Source organism: Entelurus aequoreus, linkage group LG05 (genome assembly GCF_033978785.1).
Source record: "Entelurus aequoreus isolate RoL-2023_Sb linkage group LG05, RoL_Eaeq_v1.1, whole genome shotgun sequence".
Classification (NCBI taxonomy): Eukaryota; Metazoa; Chordata; class Actinopteri; order Syngnathiformes; family Syngnathidae; genus Entelurus; species Entelurus aequoreus.
Genome location: NC_084735.1, coordinates 72,427,406 through 72,455,260, shown reverse-complemented (window position 1 = coordinate 72,455,260; position 27,855 = coordinate 72,427,406). Strand labels below are relative to the sequence as shown.

The 27,855-nt window shown below is 39.3% G+C and overlaps 1 protein-coding gene across 2 annotated transcripts in view; it reads left to right on the top strand.

Moving 5' to 3' along the window:
• The first annotated feature begins 2,873 nt into the window (after positions 1-2,873).
• Positions 2,874-27,855, top strand: part of si:dkeyp-23e4.3 (rho GTPase-activating protein 7) — a 161,263-nt gene continuing 136,281 nt past the window's right edge. The window contains exons 1-3 of one of the 2 annotated variants that reach the window (XM_062048865.1): positions 2,874-3,214; positions 3,283-3,373; positions 16,060-16,273. In XM_062048865.1, the coding sequence (XP_061904849.1) occupies positions 16,159-16,273 (115 nt within the window). In that variant the 5' untranslated portion in view covers positions 2,874-3,214; positions 3,283-3,373; positions 16,060-16,158. The remainder of the gene's footprint in view (positions 3,215-3,282; positions 3,374-16,059; positions 16,274-27,855) is intronic. The other variant, XM_062048866.1, reaches the window with a different exon arrangement.

The following is a 27,855-nucleotide window of genomic DNA, read 5'->3' as shown; positions in this document are numbered from 1 at the left end:
TGCAAATAACATTCAAACGCTGCATAGAATTAACTTCAATTTATCTGCTGCGCCGCTTTCCCAGTCTTTGTGTTGCTGCTGAGTGCAATTTAATTACCTGCCTTAGCACACACAGAACTGCTGGGTATGCAACTAATTTAGATCTTGTTTGAAGGGTAAACAAATGTGTCGTCTCCCTGCAGAGGAAGAGGAGGAGGCCGCTTGCTTCCTGTCACCAAACACAGCAGAGCCTCTCACATGTTGACGGCATTGACTCCATTCAATGTTTCATCAGAGCGACTTGATCACGCTTTCGTTTGAAATCCCATAATCCGCAGTGTGAAGAACCAAAGGCAGAGCAGTATTAATAATACGAACGATGGAAAAGATAGATTTGGAGACTTCAAGATGGCTAATTTTGGAGCTTCACAACATTTTGCACAAAAAATAAAATTCCATGGCTGCATTGTGGATAAGTTCAAGTGGAGTTCAGTTTAGTGTCAGTGCACAAACTTCTCCACCAACTCGCTCCTTTTGTCAACTTTCAGTTTTTGTTTTTTTCACTTATATGATCCCACATATACTGGATAAGTGTGAGCCTATTAAACTATGGTGATTTGTTGCAGAACTGTCATACAGTGATACACAATCAATCAGGAAAATATACACACAAAAAACGCAAATCCTCATGAAAGCTTAAACTTATCACCTGTAAACAAATAACAGTAACTTTATATAAGGGGAAAAACGGATTGACTTCACTATATTCAAGTCAATAAATTGTTGCAAAACGTGCATTCTACAAACCCCGTTTCCATATGAGTTGGGAAATTGTGTTAGATGTAAATATAAACGGAATACAATGATTTGCAAATCATTTTCAACCCATATTCAGTTGAATATGCTACAAAGACAACATATTTGATGTTCAAACTGATAAACTTTTTTTTTTTTTTGCAAATAATCATTAACTTTAGAATTTGATGCCAGCAACACGTGACAAAGAAGTTGGGAAAGGTGGCAATAAATACTGATAAAGTTGAGGAATGCTCACCAAACACTTATTTGGAACATCCCACAGGTGAACAGGCAAATTGGGAACAGGTGGGTGCCATGATTGGGTATAAAAGTAGATTCCATAAAATGCTCAGTCATTCACAAACAAGGATGGAGCGAGGGTCACCACTTTGTCAACAAATACGTGAGCAAATTGTTGAACAGTTTAAGAAAAACCTTTCTCAACCTGCTATTGCAAGGAATTTAGGGATTTCACCATCTAGGTCCGTAATATCCTCAAACGGGTTCAGAGAATCTGGAGAAATCACTGCACGTAAGCAGCTAAGCCCGTGACCTTCGATCCCTCATGCTGTACTGCATCAACAAGCGACATCAGTGTGTAAAGGATATCACCACATGGGCTCAGGAACACTTCAGAAACCCACTGTCAGTAACTACAGTTGGTCGCTACATCTGTAACTGCAAGTTAAAACTATCCTATGCAAGGCGAAAACCGTTTATCAACAACACCCAGAAACGCCGTTGGCTTCGCTGGGCCTGAGCTCATCTAAGATGGACTGATACAAAGTGGAAAAGTGTTCTGTGTTCTGACGAGTCCGCATTTCAAATTGTTTTTTGAAACTGTGGACGTTGTGTCCTCCGGACTAAAGAGGAAAAGAACCATCCGGATTGTTATAGGCGCAAAGTTCAAAAGCCAGCATCTGTGATGGTATGGGGGTGTATTAGTGCCCAAGACATGGGTAACTTACACATCTGGGAAGGCGCCATTAATGCTGAAAGGTACATACAGGTTTTGGAGCAACATATGTTGCCATCCAAGCAACGTTACCATGGACGCCCCTGCTTATTTCAGCAAGACAATGCCAAGCCACGTGTTCCATCAACGTGGCTTCATGGTAAAAGAGTGCGGGTACTAGACTGGCCTGCATGTAGTCCAGACCTGTCTCCCATTGAAAATGTGTGGCGCATTATGAAGCCTAAAATACCACAACGGAGACCCCCGGACTGTTGAACAACTTAAGCTGTACATCAAGCAAGAATAGGAAAGAATTCCACCTGAGAAGCTTAAAAAATGTGTCTCCTCAGTTCCCAAACGTTTACTGAGTGTTGTTAAAAGGAAAGGCCATGTAACACAGTGGTGAACATGCTCTTTCCCAACTACTTTGGCACGTGTTGCAGCCATGAAATTCTAAGTTAATTATTATGTGCAAAAAAAAATAAAGTTTATGAGTTTGAACATCAAATATCTTGTATTTGTAGTGCATTCAATTGAATATGGGTTGAAAAGGATTTGCAAATCATTGTAGTCCGTTTATATTTACATTTAACCCAATTTCCCAACTCATATGGAAACAGGGTTTGTAAATGCATTTCATTTACTATTTTGTATTATTTTCTAGTTTTGCTCTTTAAATGTTTTTGAATGTATTTTATAACTAATATAACTAATTTATTATACATATATGTATTTATATATGACGCCTTTTAACAACAAGCACAGTTGAAAACAAAGCTGTATATAATACAATTGATTTAATGACACAAATATAAATGTGTATATAAAATAATATTCATATTTAAAAAACATTTTTTTTAAAAGCTAGTGGGAACTTTTGTAAGAATGTGTATTTATCATCATGAAATAAATACAGATTAGTGAATTAATTTGTAGTCCAGCAGTCAAATTGAAGAAAACTCCATCATAAATGCCATTCTTTGAACCCCAAAAAGTTGTTTGGAAGCAATAAAATAGTATAAATGAAACTAAAAAGCTTTATTTATTATAAGTTATAAATAAATGTAACAAGTGTGTTTAGCTTTGTTAAAATGTCCACAAAAATTACAGCCCGATTTCAGGTGTTTTGGAGTGGACTGCCAGGTGAATGGCATTGTGGGTAATCGAATCTTCTACAGCTGTACACTTAAACTGTTGAGAAATTATCCGACAGTACGGGATGAAATTGGGTTTATTTTTTATTAAACTAAACAAATAACAAAAAAAATAGGCAGCTTTTTGCCCTCACTGTACATAAGACTACCAAAGCAAGCCATTAGCTACGTCAAGCTAGCTTCTTAGCTAGCAAAATGGCAGCTCAAGTTGACCACCGAGGACCGAATCAATCCAGGGGCCGTTGCTACGATGTCAGGAACCAACCAGGAGCCATTGAGACCTGAAATAAGAAGCTACTACTTCATCACATAATTTACGGCTAAAGAGGTAAGGGACGAGCGGTAGAAAATGGATGGATTAAGGTATTTAGCAAGTGTAATGCTAGCAATCAACAGGTGCAATGTTGGGCGGACACATTCGGTGTACATTCATCAATATAAGTTGAATGGTGATGGTGGATGAATGACTGTTGGACAGTTAAACAAGGTAAGTGTCTATTTGTTTATTCATACATTCAGAATAATATAATTGTGTGCACTATCATGAAAGTGAGGTAGTGGGAATTTCATGTACAGTACAGGCAAAGTTTGGACACGCCTTCTCATTCAATGCGTTTTCTTTATTTTCATGACTATTTACATTGTAGATTGTCATTGAAGGCATCAAAACTATGAATGAACACATGTGGAGTTATGTACTTAACAAAAAATGGTGAAATAACTGAAACATGTTTTATATTCCAGTTTCTTCAAAATAGCCACCGTTTGCTCTGATTACTTTTTTGCACACTCTTGGCATTCTCTCAATGAGCTTCAAGAGATAGTCACCTGAAATGGTTTTCACTTCACAGGTGTGCTTGAAGCTCATCGAGAGAATGCCAAGAGTGTGCAAAGCAGTAATGAGAGCAAAGGGTGGCTATTTTGAAGAAACTAGAATATAAAACATCCATCCATCCATTTTCTACCGCTTGTCCCTTTTGGGGTCGCGGGGGGTGCTGGAGCCTATCTCAGCTGCATTCGGGCGGAAGGCGGGGTACACCCTGGACAAGTCGCCACCTCATCACAGGGCCAACACAGAGAGACAGACAACATTCACAGACTAGGGCCAATTTAGTGTTGCCAATCAATTATCCCCAGGTGCATGTCATTGGAGGTGGGAGGAAGCCAGAGTACCCGGAGGGAACCTACGCAGACACGGGGAGAACATGCAAACTCCACACAGAAAGATCCCGAGCCCGGGATTGAACTCAATATAAAACATGTTTTCAGTTATTTCACCTTTTTTTGTTAAGTACATAACCCCACATGTGTCCATTCATAGTTTTGATGCCTTCAGTGACAATCTACAATGCAAATAGTCATGAAAATAAAGAAAACGCATTGAATGAGGAGAAGGCGTGTCCAAACTTTTGGCCTGTACTATATGTTGTGCACAGCAAAGCCAAAAAACAATCCAGAGTGTTGCTTTCACTTGCAAATTATAAAAAAATTGATGATTGTATCTGCTTTTGACACGCGACCACTTTTGGCTTCTACCAAGTTTGAAATTGTAAGCTGGGAAACTCTTGAAATTGCTTATGAGCATTTAGGACAGACCAGAAATAACCCACTAAATTACTTCACTGACAATTTCCCTTTCCTTTTGACATTAAGCAAGTTCAGGTAATGGCAATATAACAATGTAAACAGGAAGTTTATTTTGAATGTCCGATTTTGGTCTGCGACAAGCAAGCTTGTCTTTCAGGACTTAACTTTGGCGCAGGGCCGTCCCTAGGTTTGAAGAACAGGGGGGGCTTAGCCCTCCGGAGGTTCCTGTGATGCGAGCGTACGAGCGAAACATTTTTGCACTTGCAAGATTTTGTTGCTCACAACTTTTTGGCACTGTACTAGAACTACACAACAATGGATACATCTAAGTGGTTGAAAGTGGAAGTGGGAGAAAGCTGCAGTCATCTTTAGTAAGCATGAAATGGCCCAAACACATAAGGACAGTGTTGTTGCAGGGAAAAGCTAGCTGGCAACTTGCAAACAGGGAAACGTTGCACAGATGATAGCAGTGTAAACACACTTGCACAGGAGTACAGCTTTGACCAGAAAACAGAGGAGGTTTTGGTGGAAAGAAACTTTCTTGCCTGGAAAATATTTTTTTGCTTACAAATTATTGTTACTGTTTTACAATTACGCAGCAAATACTGAAGAAATCGAATATTGTTAGTTTACTGTCATTACTGTAACGGGTATTTAAGGCGTTTAGACCACAGGTGTCAAATTCTAGGCCCACTGGCCACACCTGGCCAGTAGGGATGGGTGATATGGACTATCACAATAACCTGCCATTGATGGTGAAAACGATTACAGTGAAGAAACAAAACACCCATAAAACTCCACCTTTTTGTCAGTGCATCCAGTCTTCAGAGCCCCCAAAACACTACCCTAAAAAACACTAAGGCTATTAAAGGCCTACTGAAAGCCACTACTACCGACCACGCAGTCTGATAGTTTATATATCAATGATGAAATCTTAACATTATAACACATGCCAATACGGCTGGGTTAACTTATAAAGTGACATTTTAAATTTGCCGCTAAACTTCCGGTTCGAAACGCCTCTGAGGATGACGTATGCGTGTGACGTAGCCCGGCGAACACGGGTATGCCTTCCACATTGAAGCCGATACGAAAAAGCTCTGTTTTCATTTCATAATTCCACAGTATTCTGGACATCTGTGTTCGTGAATCTGTTTCAATCATGTTCATTGCATTATGGAGAAGGAAGCCAAGCAAGCAAAGAAGAAAGTTGTCGGTGCAAAATGGACGTATTTTTCGAACGTAGTCCGCCACAACAGTACACAGCCGGCGCTTCTTTGTTTACATTCCCGAAAGATGCAGTCAAGATAGAAGAACTCGGATAACAGAGACTCTAACCAGGAGGACTTTTGATTTGGATACACAGACGCCTGTAGAGAACTGGGACAACACAGACTCTTACCAGGATTACTTTGATTTGGATGACAAAGACGCAGACGTGCTACTGTGAGTATGCAGCTTTGGCTTTTTTTTGCGTATGTACGTAACTTTTTTAAAATATATAAGCTTTATGAACCTTGGGTTAGGTGAACGGTCTTTTGGGCTGAGTGATTGTGTGTGTTGATCATGTGTTTGAATTGTATTGGCGTGTTCTATGGAGCTAGGAGCTAGCAGAGGAGCTAGGAACTAGCATAACACGTACCGTACCGTACGTGCGCGTCACGTACGTAACTTTTTAAAAATATATAAGCTTTATGAACCTTGGGTTAGGTGAACGGTCTTTTGGGCTGAGTGATTGTGTGTGTTGATCAGGTGTTTGAATTGTATTGGCGTGTTCTATGGAGCTAGGAGCTAGCAGAGGAGCTAGGAGCTAGCATAACAAACACGCAGGTGTTATTATGCAGGATTAATTTGTGGCATATTAAATATAAGCCTGGTTGTGTTGTGGCTAATAGAGTATATATATGTGTTGTGTTTATTTACTGTTGTAGTCATTCCCAGCTGAATATCAGGTACCGTGAGTATGCAGCCTTGGCTGCTAAACATTCGATAACTTGACCGTATGTGCGCGTCACGTACGTAACTTTTTAAAAATATATAAGCTTTATGAACCTTGGGTTAGGTAAACGGTCTTTTGGGCTGAGTGATTGTGTGTGTTGATCAGGTGTTTGAATTGTATTGGCGTGTTCTATGGAGCTAGGAGCTAGCAGAGGAGCTAGGAGCTAGCATAACAAACACGCAGGTGTTTTTATGCAGGATTAATTTGTGGCATATTAAATATAAGCCTGGTTGTGTTGTGGCTAATAGAGTATATATATGTGTTGTGTTTATTTACTGTTGTAGTCATTCCCAGCTGAATATCAGGTCACCCCCGGCTCTCACAGCATCTTCCCTATCTGAATAGCTTCAACTCCCCACTAGTCCTTCACTTGCACTTTACTCATCCACAAATCTTTCATCCTCGCTCAAATTAATGGGGAAATTGTCGCTTTCTCGGTCCGAATCTCTCTCACTTCATGCGGCCATCATTGTAAACAATAGGGAACTTTGCGTATATGTTCAACTGACTACGTCACGCTACTTCCGGTAGGTGCAAGGCTTTTTTTTATCAGATACCAAAAGTTGCAATCTTTATCGTCGTTGTTCTATACTAAATCCTTTCAGCAAAAATATGGCAATATCGCGAAATGATCAAGTATGACACATAGAATAGATCTGCTATCCCCGTTTAAATAAAAAAAATTCATTTCAGTAGGCCTTTAAACTACATGTATTAAATTTAAATAGCACACCTACCTACTGTAGTAGTGTGCTTTGCTTATTACATGGTATGGAAGTTATTTTTCTGTCAGCAATATTATAGGCATCAATATTATGAGTTTGCTTCGGTCGCGTAACGACGAATAATGATGACTTTTATGATGACGCTTATGATATATGTTATTGATGTAAATTATTCACCGAAATAGACAGATACAAAATAAATAGTTGACAATCAGTTGTCATCCCAGTGAGAGCAGAAATTGTACAGTAAGTGTTTGATTATGTCTGTTGTCTCCCACGAACTGTGGCCTGAGTAGTAGTCAGTCTTGTTGTTGAAGTAAATAGCGAATGTTGTGATGTGTCGATGAAATCAATGTGCAGCCGTATGCCTAAAATGATCAAAATACGTAAACATTACATGTTATTATGAATGTGCCTGTTACTACATTACATATATACTTACAGCGTGTATATACACTTTTATGGAGGTGTTCGGATGTTTTTGAGAACGCTTTATAGACGGAGTAGAGCAACTCCCATTACCTCCATTGTTAGCTGACGTTTATTAGCGTGTATATACAAGTTACTGTATGTGTGCTTGTCTCACATAAGGATTGTGAATGATAGACAAAATTCCAAAAATGTGCAGTTCCCCTTTAAAAAGCTCACATGGCTCTACTTGCTACTGATTCTCCTTCATTAAGGTACAATACTGTCACGTCCGTCTCACGTCCCGCTCATTAAATACGAGTGGTGATCACGCCAGCATCTGTTCTCAATGGGTAATAGGCTAGAAAATGCTTTATGCTTGCGTTGTTTTTTGTTTGGAACTAGAGCTGAAACGATTCCTCGAGTAATTCGATTACAAAATATATTCGAGGAATGTTCTCTGCCTCGAGACGTCGTAAAAAAATTTTTACGCCATTTTACCTCGTTTAATAAACAGTAGTCAAAGCTCACATTTCGCACGGACTGTTTAGGTATTGCACAGCGTGTTTACGTCACAGATCATACGCCCCCTGCACTGCACAACACCGCTCTTTTAAATGTGCTTGAGTTTAGATAACTTTTTCGCCAACATAACTCGCAATGGCAGACGCCGCAGAAAGCAGTGGACAAGAGCACATCTTTACATGTATAATTAAACCTTAATTAAGCAAAAATATGATTTATTTGATTAATCGATCGGGATATTCGATAGAATACTCGATTACTAAAATATTCGATAGCTGTAGCTCTATTTGAAACCATTCAAATCGCAAAAGAGATAGGTGATCAAGAAGGGCGGAAAAGTACAGTATTTTTCGAACTATAAGTCGCGGTTTTTTTCATAGTTTGGCCGGGGGTGCGACTTATACTCAGGAGCGACTTATGTGAGAAATTATTAACACGTTACCGTAAAATATCAAATAATATTATTTAGCTCATTCACGTAAGAGACTAGACGTATAAGATTTCATCAGATTTAGCGATTAGGAGTGACAGATTGTTTGGTAAACGTATAGCATGTTCTAAATGTTATAGTTATTTGAATGACTTTTACCATAATATGTTACGTTAACATACCAGGCACGTTCTCAGTTGGTTATTTATGCGTCAAATAACGTACACTTATTCAGCCTGTTGTTCACTATTCTTTATTTATTTTAAATTGCCTTTCAAATGTCTATTCTTGGTGTTGGGTTTTATCAAATAAATTTCCCCCAAAAATGCGATTTATACTCCAGTGCGACTTATCTATGTTTTTTTCCTTCTTTATTATGCATTTTCGGCCGGTGCGACTTATAGTCTGAAAAATACAGTACAAGATTTTCAAAACGACAAAAAAAGTGGCACGCACTCCAGTCCTGCAGAGCAGAGTCGAAGAATGCACAAGTTTTCAGTGATCACTTCGTTAAAGGTTTGTTTGATATACTTTTAACGTTTAGAGTTTCCCATTTGAGTATTATCTTGATATTATTTGTATTTCCTAAAACACATTTTTGCTACGAGTGTTTTGAAAAGCACCAACTTTCTGTGAGGAAAAACCTGAAAGAGTAACATTTTTACCAAAGGCAACAATCATAAATGAAGCTTTCAGCATGTACACAATGTTGACATTTACAGTTATATTGTGATAAAGACAGGGAAAACATTCGTTCTCATCAACAGCGTGTTCAACAGTATCAACAAACATGGAGGTATACACAAAGTTAAATCATGAAATGCAATCGTACCCAAGCAAAAATAGTATTGATATCAATTTCCTTGACCCAGCCACACGCCAAGAAGTTGTAGACCTCCATGCTTTTCCAAGTTTTCATATGTTCTGTCATATATAAAGATGTCTGGATGTGTATGATTTTTGCGGAAAGATTTAGGACCCTTGTGTACTCAGAATTATAATTTACGTGCTGCTTGCTGCACAACAGCAATCTTGGCTTGGTTGACCGCCACAGTTTTTCACTTGTTAAAAGAAGTGACGTCACGGAATACAAGCAATTTCTCGTACAGCACATGATCAGTTGAAGTACCTGGCGCTCTGATTGGTCAATCAGATTGGCTGGCTGTAATATTTGAGGAAACATGGCTCGAGATAAACACACATGCTAGTGTGAGCTCTGGACACTGCAGTGTTATACATAACAAACTCCATATGGAGGCAGTACTCACTTTTCTTGTTGCCCTCATGTGTTTTCTTATCAACATTGGAAAGCCTGAGCTGTTGCTTTGCAATGGGAAAGGGGCATAACACAAAATTTATAGCTACTTTAAAAACATAATTTCCCTCCTCAAATGTGCTTAAATACAAAACCTAAAACCAGTGAAGATGGCACATTGTGTAAATGGTAAATAAAAACAGAATACAATGACTTGCAAATCCTTTTAAAATTGTATTCAATTGGAATAGACTGCAAAAACAAGATATTTAATGTTCAAACTAAGAAACTTCTTTTTTTGTGTGCAAATAATCATTAACTTAGAATTTAATGCCAGAAACACATTGCAAAAAAGTTGGCACAGAGGCATTTTTACCACTGTGTTACATCGCCTTTTCTTTTAACAACACTCAGTAAACGTTTGGGAACTGAGAAGACCAGTTTTTGAAGTTTTTCACGTGGAATTTTTTCCATTCTTGCTTGATGTACAGCTTAAGGTTTTCAACAGCCCGCGGTCTCCGTTGTCGTATTTGACGCTTCACAATGTGCCACACATTTTCAATGGGAGACAGGTCTGGACTACAGGCATGCCAGTCTAGTACCTGCACGCTTTTACTACGAAGCCTCGCTGTTCTAACACGTGCAGAATGTGGCTTGGCATTGTCTTGCTAAAAAATAAGCAGGGGCGTCCATGAAAAAGACGTTACTTGAATGGCAACATATGTTGCTCCAAAACCTGTATGTACCTTTCAGCATTAATGGTGCCTTCACAGATGTGTAAGTTACCCATGCCTTGGGCACTAATACACCCCCATACCATTGCCTAGAACAGGCGCAAATGGTTCTTTTCCTCTTTGGTCTGGAGGACACAACGTCCACAGTTTCCAAAAAACATTTGAAATGTGGACTCGTCAGACCACAGAACACTTTTTCACTTTGCATCAGTCCATCTTAGATGAGCTCGGGCCCAGCGAAGCTGGCGGCGTTTCTGGGTGTTGTTGATAAATGGCTTTGGCTTTGTACAGTAGTGTTTTAACTTGCACATACAGATGTAGCGACGAACTGTAGTTACTGACAGTAGTTTTCTGAAGTGTTTCTGAGCCCATGTGGTGATATCCTTTACACACTGGTGTCGCTTTTTGATGCAGTACCGCCTGAGGGATAGAAGGTCACGGGCATTCAATGTTGGTTTTCAGCCTTGCCGCCATTTCTCTAGATTTTCTGAACCTTTTGATGAATTTACGTACAGTAGATGGTGAAATCCCTAAATTCCTTACAATAGCTCGTTGAGAAATGTTGTTTTTAAACTGTTTGACCATTTGCTCACGCATTTGTTCACAAAGTGGTGACCCTCTCCCCATCCTTGTTTGTGAATGACTGAGCATTTCATGGAAGCTGCTTTTATATCCAATCATGGCACCCACCTTTTCCCAATTAGCCTGTTCACCTGTGGGATGTTCCAAATAAGTGTTTGGTGAGCATTCCTCAACTTTCTCAGTTTTTTTTGCCACTTGTGCCAGCTTTTTTGAAACATGTTGCAGGCATCAAATTCCAAATGAGCTAATATTTGCAAAAAATAACAGTTTACCAGTTCCAACAGTGAGTATCTTGTCTTTGCAGTGTAATCAATTTAATATACCGTATTTCCTTGAATTGCCGCCGGGAATATAGTATGCGCATGCCTAGAATTACTGCCGGGTCAAACTTGTTTTGCAAAATAATTAGCGCATGCTTAGCTTTACCGCCGGCTCAGATTAACGCTTCGTTTCGCAAAATATTATTTTTATTAGCGCAGGTCTAGAATTTACGCCGGGTCAAACTCGTCACGTCACGAGTGACACTTCACCTGTCATCATTTTCAAAATGGAGGAGGCTGATTTCAACAATTTAAAATCGCATAAAGGGAAGAAGATTAAGAGCTATTCAGTAGGATTTAAGGTCCAAGCTATTGAATATGCTAAAAAGAACAGTATGCAGCTATGTTTTATTAATATACCGTAGCTGCGTGTGTCAAATATGAGTCATTAAATTACTCCTGTCTCCTGGTGGTAGAGGGCGCTAGTGATCCTTCTTGCGACTACCGGTACTCGGCTGAAGAAGAAGTGACAACAAGCAGCGACAACAAGCAGCAACAGCTTTAGCAGCGATCGTTAAATTTTTCCTCTCGCTTGCACTTTTAACATGGAGGTTTACATATCTAAAATAAAACAGTTTTCTAAACTGGATTTTCAATCGAAGCAGGAGGTAATAATTAAAGGAATATCCCCAATCGAGCAGAGGTGTGGACTCGAGTCACATGACTTGGACTCGAGTCAGACTCGAGTCATGAATTTGATGACTTTGGACTCGACTTGACAAAATGTAAAGAGACTTGCAACTCGACTTAGACTTTAACATCAATGACTTGTGACTTCAGTTGGACTTGAGCCTTTTGACTTGACATGACTTGCTACTTTCCCCAAAACCCAAAGATTAAAAAGTTATTTGGAAGCGCGCCGCTCCATATTTTTCCTTGTCTTCGTCTGTGTCTATCAGCGTGTTGTTCCTGTCAGCTGGTGTGCTCTCAGTACAACAGCCAATCAAATTAGATCTACGCTGTTTTCATCCCACAGCTCTCATCCAATCAAATTGCAGGACAACCAATGAAGAAGAATTGTCAAACAATGCGGCAGTGAGAAACAATTATGCCAAAGATAATTTCGTTCGGGTATTAAAACTACTACTCGGTCAACAAAAAACGAATAGCCCTATGCAAATCATGCAGTTCGCATATTATAGACGAAGACGTAACAACTTCCAACTTCGTTCGACATTTGAAGTTGCACAAAGAAGGGCAAGTTTTGAATGTAAGCTAACGTTTATTGGCTAAGTAACGTGACTTTTATTTGCTGTGTAGTTAAATCAGTGAGGCTGTAAACTCACTGCTAACGTTATAACCATAGACATCTTATAAGGGTACGCAGCATGGAGCGCTACTGCCTACAGGCGCAGACGAGACGCGGGGCCGCCATCTTGGAGTGGTGATCCGCTCCACTAGTGCAATTCATTTGGCAGGAGCAATGAACTGTCAGCGCATTTAATTCATCTTACCTCACTGAATACCACTGATTTTCACGCGCTTTTTTGTCATACGTGTAGCTATGATAAAGGACACATGTTTTGGCGTGTTTTATTATTCATAGTTTGCTTAACAGTAATATAATATTCTTATACGCTATAAGTGACCAGACGTCCAAGATCAAAACTGGGAATATAATCCCAGAGAAGGGGGAAAAAAACGGTCAGCTATTTTTAAATTGAAGAAACAATATGATTAGGTTATATATACATGCGTATATCCTACATAAACAATGTATGAATACATTAGATATGTATATATCTTATAGACTGTATCTCTGTTGCTGCAGCAGCAGAGAGTTTATTCTGTCTTGACACTTTGTATTGATATTTTGTATTACATTCTTCCCTTAAATAATCATGTTTACAGTCATTGTTTTATATGTATTTTTTATGTACACTACCGTTCAAAAGTTTGGGGTCACCCAAACAATTTTGTGGAATAGCCTTCATTTCTAAGAACAAGAATAGACTGTCGAGTTTCAGATGAAAGTTCTCTTTTTCTGGCCATTTTGAGCGTTTAGTTGACCCCACAAATGTGATGCTCCAGAAACTCAATCTGCTCAAAGGAAGGTCAGTTTTGTAGCTTCTGTAACGAGCTAAAGTGTTTTCAGATGTGTGAACATGATTGCACAAGGGTTTTCTAATCATCAATTAGCCTTCTGAGCCAATGAGCAAACACATTGTACCATTAGAACACTGGAGTGACAGTTGCTGGAAATGGGCCTCTATACACCTATGTAGATATTGCACCAAAAACCAGACATTTGCAGCTAGAATAGTCATTTACCACATTAGCTATGTATAGAGTGTATTTCTTTAAAGTTAAGACTAGTTTAAAGTTATCTTCATTGAAAAGTACAGTGCTTTTCCTTCAAAAATAAGGACATTTCAATGTGACCCCAAACTTTTGAACGGTAGTGTATGTCGCTTTGGATAAAAGCGTCTGCCAAATACTTAAACATAAATAAACACCTGAAAGTCTTTATATCAGCTAAAACCACCAATCTGTTTCACTGGATTCAGAATAAAACCAAATTCTGTCTTACCCAACAATGTTAGTATTTAAATATTGTTACTTGAAGACTTATTCCTGGTTACAATTATACTGTTAAGAAAGTATTGTCTTATATTTTGCCTAAAATGAGAATGCATCATAATCAGTGGCGGCTGGTGAATTTTGTTTTAGGTGGGGCTGAAAGTTTGTAAACTAAACCCCTGTAAGGGGGTCATCCTCCCCCAGAAGATGTATTTGTGATTTTCACATACAAATATTAAAGATCTTTGCTCCTTCTCAACTCTGTGGTAATATTATTTTCATAAAATACAATAATGTTAAATCTTACTTGTGAAAAGTAATCACCCGATTCCTATTTTCAACAGTCCGCTCATTTGAGTAGGAAAACGCTGAACACCAGCCCGGCATCTATGTTTTCTACCTGTCAACTGTCAGTTTAGGTTTCTCGCCGGCTCCTCGTCACCACTTTAAGATGGCGGCCAAATTGCTCGTGTCACAGCAGCCAATGCTGCGTCTACTTATAAGATGTCTATGGTTATAACGTCATTGCAAACACGGCAATATGTTGCGTCCACTGCAGTTCGCTACCTTATTCATACTTTTTGTCAAGTGATTTTTTTTAAGCAGGGCTGCATGAGGTACCTATACGTTACGTTAGTCGATGTATCACACACAGTAACGTAACGTTAGACGGCGATCAGCAGCACCGCGTATTTTAGCCACCGACAAAAAGACAAACATAGTCAAATAAAGGTCAGTAAAATGTATATTATATTAAGAATATGTGTACATATTGCATAGGGCCCTGACATCTAAAAAGTACAACTCTGTTCATTGTTTTCTTCATGTTTTTGTTATGTTTTTCACGTGTACGCACACATCAACACACATACAGTATGAGATGAGATCAATGAGATAAGGTAAGAACAGGATAGAAACTGCTGTGGAACTAGTTACAATGAAATATGCCATGGAAATACAATGTTAACACTTTTGTGCAAATAAGTACAGTTGCACTTGTTTTTTCAAATGTGTTTAATCTGTAAAGGAATGAGTTAAATGTTTAAAATGACTGGTTAATAGTGCTATTATGAAGTGCAATGTCAGCACTATTTTTTTTCCTGCAATTTCAAATGCACTTGTTTTAATAAATAAATACAGCGTTTTAAAAGCATACACAATGTGTGTAAATATATTAGTCTGTGGTTAAAAGGACTTGAAAGGACTCAAAATTCAAAATGCAGGACTTGGGACTTGACTTGAGACTTTCCAGTCTTGACTTTGGACTTGACTCGGGACTTGCCTGTCTTGACTCGGGACTTGACTCGAGACTTGAGGGCAAAGACTTGAGACTTACTTGTGACTTGCAAAGCAATGACTTGGTCCCACCTCTGCCATCGAGACAGAAAGACTGTTAAAACTGAAGAAAGATAAGGAAGACTTCTATAAACAAGTTATCGATGCTTTTGTTCAGAAGCAGCTGCGCATGGACTTCATTTATAAGTAAAGGTAAGACCATAATAACTTTTTTTTTTAATTAAATGTGCTTTTCATGATGGTATCCGTACATCACACTCAAAGCGCAGGCCTAAATTTACCTCATACCTTTGGTAAGTGCCGGAGTGAGAAGAGGTTTTAAAATAATTAGCGCATGCTTGCCTATACCGCATGCCTTTGGTAAGCGCCGGAGTGAGAAGAGGTTTTAAATTAATTGTATGTGGGCTCTGTACCGAGGATGTCGTTGTGGCTTGTGCAGCCCTTTGAGCCTCTTGTGATTTAGGGTTATATAAATAAACATTGATTGATTGATTGATAATTAATTGTCCCGGCGCCAATCCAAGGAAATACGGTAGGTTGAAAAGGATTTGTAAATCATTGTATTCTGTTTTTATTTACCATTTACACAAAGTGCCAACTTCACTGGTTTTGGGTTTTTTACATACTTGTGTAATTTCAGGGACGTTCTGCTGTATTTATTATTTTCCTAAACTACTGTTAGAGGGAGGGGAGGCAGAGAGCGAGGGGTGTTAGACAAATTACATACAGACTTTTTGAATCAAGTGTCAGGGCCCCCTAGCTTCCTCCTCACTCCTCCTCCTCTCCCACTAGGTCAAAGACACCCTCAGCATGACGGAGCAAACACTGCCCACATGGCCTGAGGATTCACCGCTGCGCTTTCCACCGTGAATAACACGGAATATAGCTCAGATGACGGCAACGGTAAAAACGCCACTGCGAAGGTCATTCAGCGAGCATGTGAAAGTCTCCAGCAATAAGGCTTGGGATGTCTTCTGGAGGACTGCAAGGGAAAGGAGGCTGTGGGGTGAGTTGGGATGGACTGTTTGGTGTGACAACATGGGAAGCACAGTTTGTGCAAGGCTTCAACAACTTGGGTGGTAGTGAAATGTGCATCGATTTAAAATACATATATATATATATATATATATATATATATATATATATATATATATATATATATATATATATATATATATACTGTATATATAATATGTATATACTGTATATATTATATATATATAAATTAGGGCTGTCAAATGGTTACAATATTTAATCGTGATTAATCACAGTTTGTTCATAGTTAACTCAAAATTAACCGTGATAAATCGCAGATAGACATAATTGTTTGTACCCTCTACCCAGATAATTACTTGTTGTTCAAGTTCATCGTATTCAAATCGTTGCATGACAATATTTTAACCTTTAACCATTAATAAAATTAAATTTTCAGCCTGTTAAACATTCCGTAATTGAGGACTATCAACCAAGTTATAAAAAAAACACTATTTCTGCCTGTCGCCATCTCATCGTTGCCACCACAGCCTGGGGGGGCAATAGACTACAGACTGTGGTGAAGTAGGCCGACTTCGTCGTGTGAAGAAGCCTACAATTTTTGGTTGTGTTTTCCGCTCCATTTGCTGAATGGCGATATACAATATATATCTCGATATTTTTTCCGTAAAGTAAAAACAAAACACAGAACACTCCTAGTTACCTGAAATACTAAGTATGTCATTATTATGACTTGGTAAGTCAATATTTTTGACTTAGTAATTTACTAAGTCAAAATAATGACTTACTAAGTCAAAATAATGACAAAATAATGACTTACTAAGTCAAATTAATGACTTATTGTAAGTAAGCGTTTGAAATAAGTGTTTGAAAAAAAGAGTTAAAAGCGGGTCTACTGACAAAAATACATTCAAACTAGATGCTAATTAGTATTAGAAATGGCAACAGTGGAGGATGCATGTGCATGGTTGAGCCAGTCTGCCCTACAACAAAAGAATAGAGAAAAAGAAAGAGCTTACTACAGCGCAGGCAACAGTACACTGACTCTCGCAAAGCACTTTGGGTGAATTTCTACCATGTATGGACAATCTGCTGACGTCACCGGCAGGAAAAATATAACAGGATGTGTAAATTCCAAACGGCTCGTTTGAAGGACGTATGACGGAAGGCAAGATTGGGTTATAAATATCTCCGCCATGCCTCCACCGTTTGATTTCTAAAATTTCGGGACTTATGTAGATCCCAAATACACAAAAACAGGTACCAATAGGTAAAAAAAAAAAGTTTGGTTTGCATATCAGGACCCCTTTAAGGTTGTTAGTGCCGTCTGGTATCCATTGTGTCAAGGTTTTTTTTCTGGATATATTTTGTATCTTGTATTGTTTGTATATTATATTTGTGTGTAGAAATGTATCCAATGAACCCCATTACTCATTCTAGCATTTGCAATTGGTCCCTTTTAGTCTATGTAAACAAAGATAAGCTTAATATTCGTATCTAGCTTGTTAGCCTGCTGCTAGTCTAAGGCTGGGCCGATATAACCCTATCATTATATATTGCGATAGACACCTAATCGATATCAATATAAAATGTATTCAATAAAATATTCTATATATATTTATATTTTTTAAATAGAAGAAACCAGAAAATATAACGCAAGATTCGTTTCATGAAGTCTCTTGCGCTCTGGGAACCCAGCAAACAGGAAGTGTCACTGAGCAATAGAAAGGACACGCTAATAGCCAGTTATGTAACAGTATCAATTACAAAGTGTGGTTGCGCCGTCTTTCTGTCTCGCTGTGGATTCTCTGCGTGGAGTGAGAAGAGAAACTGTAATATCTTGATATATCAACTCAATAACAGAAACTTGTCTTTAATCTTATTGGTTTTAATCCAGACTGTGCGGCTACATCCTGACACTTCCATTGTGTCTGTTTAATGAGTAGCGTCTCAAATCTGCAAATACCCTTCAAATGTACTTAAATTATTTTATTACCTTAGCGGCGCCCAACTTACCTGGCTACCAGACACCCTCTCTACTTATAAATAGCACCCCTGGTAAGTTGGAAATTGTTTCACTGTATTTATTGGTAGGCTTAAATAAGTCATAAAAAGTATCAATAATTATCGATATTGATCATTATAAAAAACGTATATCGTGATATGGTTTTTAGCCATATTGCCCAGCTCTATGCTAGCCACCCATATATTCCATTAATACATTTGATGTGCATGTATTTAGTCAGTTATTGCTGCGGTTGTTCGTACTTCCCATGCATGCAGCCATCTGGTACAGATTTTATATTTAATTAAGAATAGAGATTCAATTGTTTGTCAACTCTTTGTCTGGGACTACGGCACCAACTTGGTTACCATTCAAAACTGGACACAGTTGTGCTTGAACCCTGTGAATCCAGCCTAGCAACAAGCAATCGGCAAACTTTAGGCATGGCTATAAAAAATAATTGTCACTAAAAAAGAATTTCAGGTATAGAAATTAGAAATCAGGTAGTCATTTTCTACATTCACAAGGCTTCCTTTTTACTTTATTCTGGTTTTCCAAGAGGGCTCCTGGGTGCTCAAGAGGTGGCAGTGGAGGTTACACAATGGTGATATTGGAGGAAACACATGCATCAGTGTTGCTTGAATGGCATTTGATAAAGCTGCACTTTGGTATAAAGGCCTTGTTTAGGGGAGGTATTTAATGGATGGTTACCTCACTGAACCAAGGTGACCCAGGAACACAGCATCTTAACTCAGGCTGCTGCAGGCATATAGGGGTCTCAGGTGTAAATGTGAGGTTTGAATGAAAAAGCTCAGAATGTGCTTTAAGTATGAGTGCCAGCTAAAGAAACTACAGAAGACTTGGCCAATTATTTCCATTATTTACAATCTATGATGTGTGAAGAGCTGGTTTTGGGTTGTGGTTTCCTGTAAGAGTTGATACCAGATCCAGCTGAGCATTCGCCTACCACTGCAGCTTGTGTGTTTCAAGTCTACACACAAAGTCATGAGTCGTCACGCTCGGCGATTGGCTGAGAGGCACGTTATGTAATGCTGCGCTTCATAATACGGTAATCACGTCATCAAAGTCAGAGAGACAAATGCTCTGTTGATCCAGCGTCTCAGAAAAAGAGGAATAGTTCTGCTCAATAACTCATTTTGCCAGTTCTCGTGTATTAGACAGTGTCAGATAATAGTAAGCTAAATGAAAGTTTCATATTTTAGATGATTTAATATCCTGTAGTTTGTTTTACCCAGTTTATCCCACGGAATTAGGTCTGACCATCACGGCCAATTTTCCAAATCGATGCGATTTGATCTACACTCAAATATTAAAAAATGTCTCTTACAAAATACAGATTTTCCTAGTTTGTGCTCTTCACCATAAACAACAGTTCAAACTTTCAAAGTCTCAGAAGTGCAATTTTGAAATAAGAAATTAATTACAAGTGATAGTGTACTTTTATTGCAACATTCCATTAGTACAAAATAATAGGAGGGTTGCATATGATGTCACATCTGTTTTTCTTCTTTGCAGCTTAACTCACACAATGGTCAAGCAGCTTGAGCGTAGCCATAAAACAAGTGAGACTGAGTGTAACGTTTGACCAGAAAATGTCGTATTGCTCTTCTGTTCTTGGGTGTTCCAATCGTTCCAATAGAGAGATAGGAAAGAGCTTTCATATAGTCCCGAAAAAAGTGTCTCTTAAAGGTAATAAAGTCAGAGAAAAAACAAAAGTGCGTCGAAGAAAATTGCTGTTAAAAATATCACTTGTATTAATATCACATCATCTTGTGGAACACAATCACACAGCTTGTGTCTGCGGCGATCAATTCGTAAAACGTTTGTTCGAACATTTGATTTGTTTGAGAAACTCTCTGTGATGCAATCGAGTTTATTCTCTACTATATTAGTAGTGTTTGATAGCAGTACTAAATGTAAAGAAAGGACAATAGATCACATTAGATTGTGTTATTTTGTGGTTGCTATGCTGAAATATATCTACGAAGACCTGGTTGTGCAAATAAACTAACGTCATGTTAAGTCCTAGTAATAAATGTTGTGATTGTCCAATCCACTGTATTTTCTTTCTCGATTTTCATAACAGACAAGTGGTAGAAAATGGATAGATAGATGGATGGATGGAAATTAAAAGCTTAGTTGTTGTTGTACAGGAAAGCTAAGTGCTTTATTTAACATGGATGACCACATTATAGCGCCTTTGGTGCCATTTGTTAGCATCAAGAAAATATCCTTAATAGTATTAATAAACTAGATGAATAAATCTCTCATAGACTCAACATCATATACTAAATCTTGATATCGCTTGCAAATATTCATGCTATACAACCGAGACATATACAGCTAAAGAATTAGACAAAATATACTTCACATCATAAAAACAACTGCAGACATAAATTGTAGATGACAGACGAATATTTGTATCAGTATGTCAACTGCAAACAAAACATTTTTTTCTCTCATTAGCGTCACAAAACAGCAGCACGGCCCTCGTTATGTCAATCAATCAATCAATCAATCAATCAATGTTTATTTATTTAGCCCTAAATCCCAAGTGTCTCAAAGGGCTGCACAAGCCACAACGACATTCGCGGTACAGAGCCCACATAAGGGCAAGGAAAACTCACCCCAGTGGGACGTCGGTGTAAATGACTATGAGAAACCTTGGAGAGGACCGCATATGTGGGTAACCAACCCCCCCCCCCCTCTAGGGGAGACCGAAAGCAATGGATGTCGAGTGGGTCTGACATAATATTGTGAAAGTCCAGTCCATAGTGGATCTAACATATTAGTGAAAGTCCAGTCCATAGTGGATCTAACACAATAGTTAGAGTCCAGTCCATAGTGGGGCCAGCAGGAAACCATCCCGAGCAGAGACGGGTCAGCAGCGCAGAGATGTCCCCAACCGATGCACAGGCGAGCGGTCCACCCCGGGTCCAGAGTCTGGACAGCCAGCACTTCATCCATGGCCACCTGACATGTGCCCCCCCCCCAAAAAAAAGCTAGAGGGGGGCAGAAGAGAAAAGAAAAGAAACATCAGATCAACTGGTCTAAAAAAGGGGATCTATTTAAAGGCTAGAGTATACAAAAGAGTTTTAAGATGGGACTTAAATGCTTCTACTGAGGTAGCATCTCTAACTGTTACCGGGAGGGCATTCCATAGTACTGGAGCCCGAATAGAAAACGCTCTACAGCTCGCAGCATTATTTTGGGCCCTGGGAATCACCAATAAGCCGATAAGTACCAATTATTACCAATAAGTAATAATCAAATACGTTACTTACTGATGAACAAATAAATCTAACTTTGTCTTTGACGGATTAATGCTTAATTGGTGGACCCCTCAGATCTATCCAATCTATTCTTCTCTAAATACCGTAAGTGTCAAGTGAAGTGAAGTGAAGTAGCAGTAACCTCTTGGTGAAATGGTTTAAATCTTTTTTTTTTTTAATGTAAAAATCCCCTCCATCACATTTAAAATATTTTTGTCATGATCGCTTTTATATTTGCCTCTAAAGCAGGGGTGGGCAATTAATTTTTACCGGGGGCCGCATGAGCAACCCGAGCACTGCTGGAGGGCCACACCGACAATATTTCAATTAAATTTTGCTTAAATTATTTTTGATATACCGTAAGATAGATAATAATAATAATAATATTTTCATTTAACCTAACTTATCTTTATACAAAAGCAGATGGCTTCCTGATGTATATTACAATACAACAATTTCAATTTCTGTCACTTTATCCTGCATCCTCTTTGTTGTGAACGTAGCACGCCTGTAAAGTGATTGGCGAAGAAGGAGGAAGCGTTGCTGTTGCGGAAATGAGGAGTGAGGATAGACGCGCGTGTGGAATGAACGAGATAAGTTGAGCTGTGTTCGTATAGCTTGCTCAATAAAAGTTTAAAAAGAGCGTCAGACTTGGTGTGCACTTCTTTTGGACGCTACAATTGGTGGCAGAAGTAAAACTTTGCGCATACTGCGCTGTTTGTGTGCTCAGTCGGCTACGTCATCGGGAGGTACGTGCCACGTGAGGAACTCGCCGCAAAGAGAGAGAGAGAAAGAGAGAGAGAGAGAGAGAGGCAGTGTCTACAGGTGCAGCGCACGTTGCTTGCCATGGGGGAATTCCGCCCTCAATGAAGACTCCCAGGTTTGATGGCAAGGCGAACTGGGAGGCATTTCATCCCACTTCTGACATCAATTGTAGCGTCCAAAAGAAGTGCACACCAAGTCTGACGCTCTTTTTAAACTTTTATTGAGCAAGCTATACGAACACAGCTCAACTTATCTCGTTCATTCCACACGCGCGTCTATCCTCACTCCTCATTTCCGCAACAGCAACGCTTCCTCCTTCTTCGCCAATCACTTTACAGGCGTGCTACGTTCACAACAAAGAGGATGCAGGATAAAGTGACAGAAATTGAAATTTTTGTATTGTAATATACATCAGGAAGTGTTGTGTAAGAAAGTGTTAAAAATAAAACCATCAAAAGCCATCTGCTTTTGTATAAAGATAAGTTAGGTTAAATGAAAATATTATTATTATTATTATCTATCTTACGGTATATCAAAAATAATTTAAGCAAAATTTAATTGAAATATTGTCGGTGTGGCCCTCCAGCAGTGCTCGGGTTGCTCATGCGGCCCCCCGGTAAAAATTAATTGCCCACCTCTGCTTTAGAGGCAAATATAAAAGCGATCCTGACAAAAATATTTTAAATGGGATGGAGGGGATTTTTACATTAAAAAAAAAAAGATTTTTTTACCAAGAGGTTACTGCTACTTCACTTCACTTCACTTGACACTTACGGTATTTAGAGAAGAATAGATTGGATAGATCTGAGGGGCCCACCAATTAAGCATTAATCCGTCAAAGACAAAGTTAGATTTATTTGTTTATCAGTAAGTAACGTATTTGATTATCACTTATTGGTAATAATTGGTACTTATCGGCTTATTGGTGATTCCCAGGGCCCAAAATAATGCTGCGGGCTGTAGAGCGTTTTCTATTCGGGCTCCAGTACTATGGAATGCCCTCCCGGTAACAGTTAGAGATGCTACCTCAGTAGAAGCATTTAAGTCCCATCTTAAAACTCATTTGTATACTCTAGCCTTTAAATAGATCCCCTTTTTTAGACCAGTTGATCTGATGTTTCTTTTCTTTTCTCTTCTGCCCCCCTCTCGCTTGTGGCGGGGGGGGGGGGGCACATGTCAGGTGGCCATGGATGAAGTGCTGGCTGTCCAGACTCTGGACCCGGGGTGGACCGCTCGCCTGTGCATCGGTTGGGGACATCTCTGCGCTGCTGACCCGTCTCCGCTCGGGATGGTTTCCTGCTGGCCCCACTATGGACTGGACTCTAACTATTGTGTTAGATCCACTATGGACTGGACTTTCACTAATATGTTAGATCCACTATGGACTGGACTTTCACAATATTATGTCAGACCCACTCGACATCCATTGCTTTCGGTCTCCCCTAGAGGGGGGGGGGGGGGGGGGGGGGGGGGTTACCCACATATGCGGTCCTCTCCAAGGTTTCTCATAGTCATTTACACCGACGTCCCACTGGGGTGAGTTTTCCTTGCCCTTATGTGGGCTCTGTACCGCGGATGTCGTTGTGGCTTGTGTCAGCCCTTTGAGACACTTGGGATTTAGGGCTAAATAAATAAACATTGATTGATTGATTGATTGACATAATGAGGGCCGTGCTGCTGTTTTGTGACGCTAATGATGAGAAAAAAAATTTTTTGTTTGCAGTTAACATACTGATACAAATATTCGTCTGTCATCTACAATTTATGTCTGCAGTTGTTTTTATGATGTGAAGTATATTTTGTCTAATTCTTTAGCTGTATATGTCTCGGTTGTATAGCATGAATATTTGCAAGCGATATCAAGATTTAGTATATGATGTTGAGTCTATGAGAGATTTATTCATCTAGTTTATTAATACTATTAAGGATATTTTCTTGATGCTAACAAATGGCACCAAAGGCGCTATAATGTGGTCATCCGTGTTAAATAAAGCATTTAGCTTTCCTGTACAACAACAACTAAGCTTTTAATTTCCATCCATCCATCTATCTATCCATTTTCTACCACTTGTCTGTTATGAAAATCGAGAAAGAAAATACAGTGGATTGGACAATCACAACATTTATTACTAGGACTTAACATGACGTTAGTTTATTTGCACAACCAGGTCTTCGTAGATATATTTCAGCATAGCAACCACAAAATAACACAATCTAATGTGATCTATTGTCCTTTCTTTACGTTTAGTACTGCTATCAAACACTACTAATATAGTAGAGAATAAACTCGATTGCATCACAGAGAGTTTCTCAAGCAACGTGCGCTGCACCTGTAGACACTCTGCCTCTCTCTCTCTCTCTCTCTCTTTCTCTCTCTCTCTCTCTCTCTCTCTCTCTCTCTTTGCGGCGAGTTCCTCACGTGGCACGTACCTCCCGATGACGTAGCCGACTGAGCACACAAACAGCGCAGTATGCGCAAAGTTTTACTTCTGCCACCAATTGTAGCGTCCAAAGGAAGTGCACACCAAGTCTGACGCTCTTTTTAAACTTTTATTGAGCAAGCTGTACGAACACAGCTCAACTTATCTCCTTCCTTCCACACGCACGTCTATCCTCGCTCCTCATTTACGCAACTCAAGAACACAATATCAACTTCAGCAGGTTGTTACACTATATTCTTTAAACACAGCAACCTGTGTACCACAATTTAAGCACACTGCTTTACCTTTACTTGGCAGTCCATTTCTTGTTGAAAACACGCCATTCGTCATCAACTTTTCTTTTTTTAGCGTCTCGGGGATAACCGGGCATCACTTGTCGCTATGCGCCTTCACTCACAGGACGCCCATAAATAACACTTTTCAGAATAAAAGCAGCACAGTTGTATTGCACGCACGACATAGATGTTTTTTTAAATTTATTTTGTAATTTGTGATTGCCGCTGCGCGCACGAGCATACGCCCACACGGAAGTAATACAAATAACGCTTTTCAAAACAAAAGCAGCACCGTTGTATTGCACACTCGAAATAGATACATTTTTAAATTTATTTTGTAATTTATGATTGGCCTCACGCGGGCCGGACAGGGACGTACAAAGGGCCGGATGCGGCCCGGGGGCCGCAGAATGCCCAGGTCTGCTCTAAAGCCTAAATCTGCCCTGATTCAGGTAAATAAATAGTAGCCTAATGGGGCTTAAACCATCGCCTGAAACCCGGGAGTGTCCGGATGTGCCTCTAAGTCACCTGATTGCAACCCACCTATTGCATTAAGGTATTGTTTCTTCAAGTGCAAATTAATCACCGTAAATCTATAAGCTATTATTTTGGAACTGCTATTTTGTCTGCGCAGTCAGACAGGATGTAATGGACAGCGATTTTATTGTGAAGGCCGGACGTGTGCGCCTGCTTTTCAGACGGATGAAGATGTAAACAGAAGAACCTTATGAGTACGGTTGCCGTCCTTTCTTCAGTGGCGATCTTACAAGACTTTGTTACAAATATAATCAGTAATAATTACAGTTTCAGTCAGATGTTTTTGTTGCATGATCAAAATGTAGTATTGTTAACTTAGAAAATGAGCCGCTTGAAGCAGGCAAATGCGGCCGTAAATCAAAAGTTGCAATGGCTTCCTTGACTGTATATATTCATGTTCCACTGATAATCAGGTGATAACATTATGTTGGTAAGACATTTATTTTCTTTGGTTTTGTCACGGACTGCTTGTTGTTGGCAACTAATGATAGTATAAAAAACATTTTAATGGATATTGATCCACAATTGATCAATGTTTTAATATTTTACCCAGCCCTACTCAGAATTTAAGCAGATGTTTCCCATACATTAATTTATTTGTGGCGGGCCTTCATGAATACCTTTGGACCTTTGCAAATGGATTTTTTTTCATTTTTTTTTCATTTTTGCATTACAGGAAGTACAGGAAGGACCTCAGGCACTCAACTCGCCTGCCTTCTACAAAGGGGGGGTTTCAATGTCCGGTGGTGTATAATGTCCAACAGTTCGACTGCGAGGTTAATAGTCAAAACAGACAACTTTGAATCGAAGCGTTAAAGACACCCCTTTGTTGCTATAGAATCTCATGTTTATCAACATGAAATAGTCATTTTGATTTAACAAGATTATAATTCCGCAAAATATAGTATGTTATGGTGGAACGACAACTTACCTCGTTGGTGTTCTTGGCTTCATACTCTGTGCGCAATGTTTTATGATTTATCATTCTTTCCACCACGGGAGCCTCTCACGTCCTTTCTTCTTTCTTCATCATCGGCACGTCTCAATATTTACGTTTGCCCTAACAAGTTGCTGTTACTCACAGGCCAAATATGGACTTTGACGCGGGCTGCAGCTCCAAACAAAAGTCTTTCTCCAAACTTCTACCTCACGCCTCAACACACAGCGATCACAAATATGATAGGCTGACGGTCTCCAGAAGCCCCAACGCAAAATGGGAATCCAAAGCAATATCCAACACGTCTGACAAAGCGAAACCAACCCTCGATTATCAACAGTCACAGAAATGTTAAGTTTGTAAGCACAATTATTGTGTCATTGTGACTCGTTGCACTCTGTGGAATCCATTTGGAATTTAAAAGTTTCTTTCAAAAGGATGCTGCTGCACAGATGTGACTGAAGCTATTCAATCAAGCTTTAAAAGGCCGCCATGCCACAATGTGTGGAAGCAGCTTTGGTTTCAGGCCACTTCACTTCCAACACAGACAGCTTTGATTGGCTGCAGTCAAAGTAGAACTCCCAGTATGACAGCAAATGCGCAGGAGTTTGATATTTCAGCCATGGTCGTACTTTCTCCTTTTAATTGTTCTTGCGTTTCTTCATGAAAAAAAACACTCCCTTTTTTGCTTCATGATGTACTGCTGAAGGCAACATGGGCAGACAAGCTTTCAAACTTCATTTACGATTAGGTTTTAGAATCGCACGCTTCACCGGTGTAGGGGAATTATCTTTTGAATGTTATTAAGTTACTTTTGGATTGGTGAAACATGTCATTTCACAAAATTAAAACACCCCAATGGTTATTTCATTAGAAATTGAACCAAATGTTTATGAAAATACATCTGAAACATAAAAACATGGAGGCAAAATGTTCATCCATCATTGTCATACTTCATGCAAGATGCCTTCATATAACATTACCTGCTTGCTGTCAAAGATAAGCATTTTTAAGATGGCAAAATTTAATGACCCTAGGTCAAGTTAACTTACAAAATAGGTGTGTATCGATTGTTTTTTGATGATTCTATTTGATTCAATGCCTCTAGCATTTAATCTCTGGCTTCGTGATGGCCATAAACTGCCGGTATGCTGGCACCGTTGAAGTTGTGCACCTTTTGCACCTCAATCAGGCTTGGGAACTTCAACAAGGGGAGATTCTCTGTCTTTACTTGCCTCCTCTGCTCTTTTCAGAGCGGCAAAAAAGCTGGTGGACTGCTTTCCAGCCGATTCGGCCAGCGTGTGTGTGCGTGTGTGTGTGTGTGTGTGTGTGTGTGTGTGTG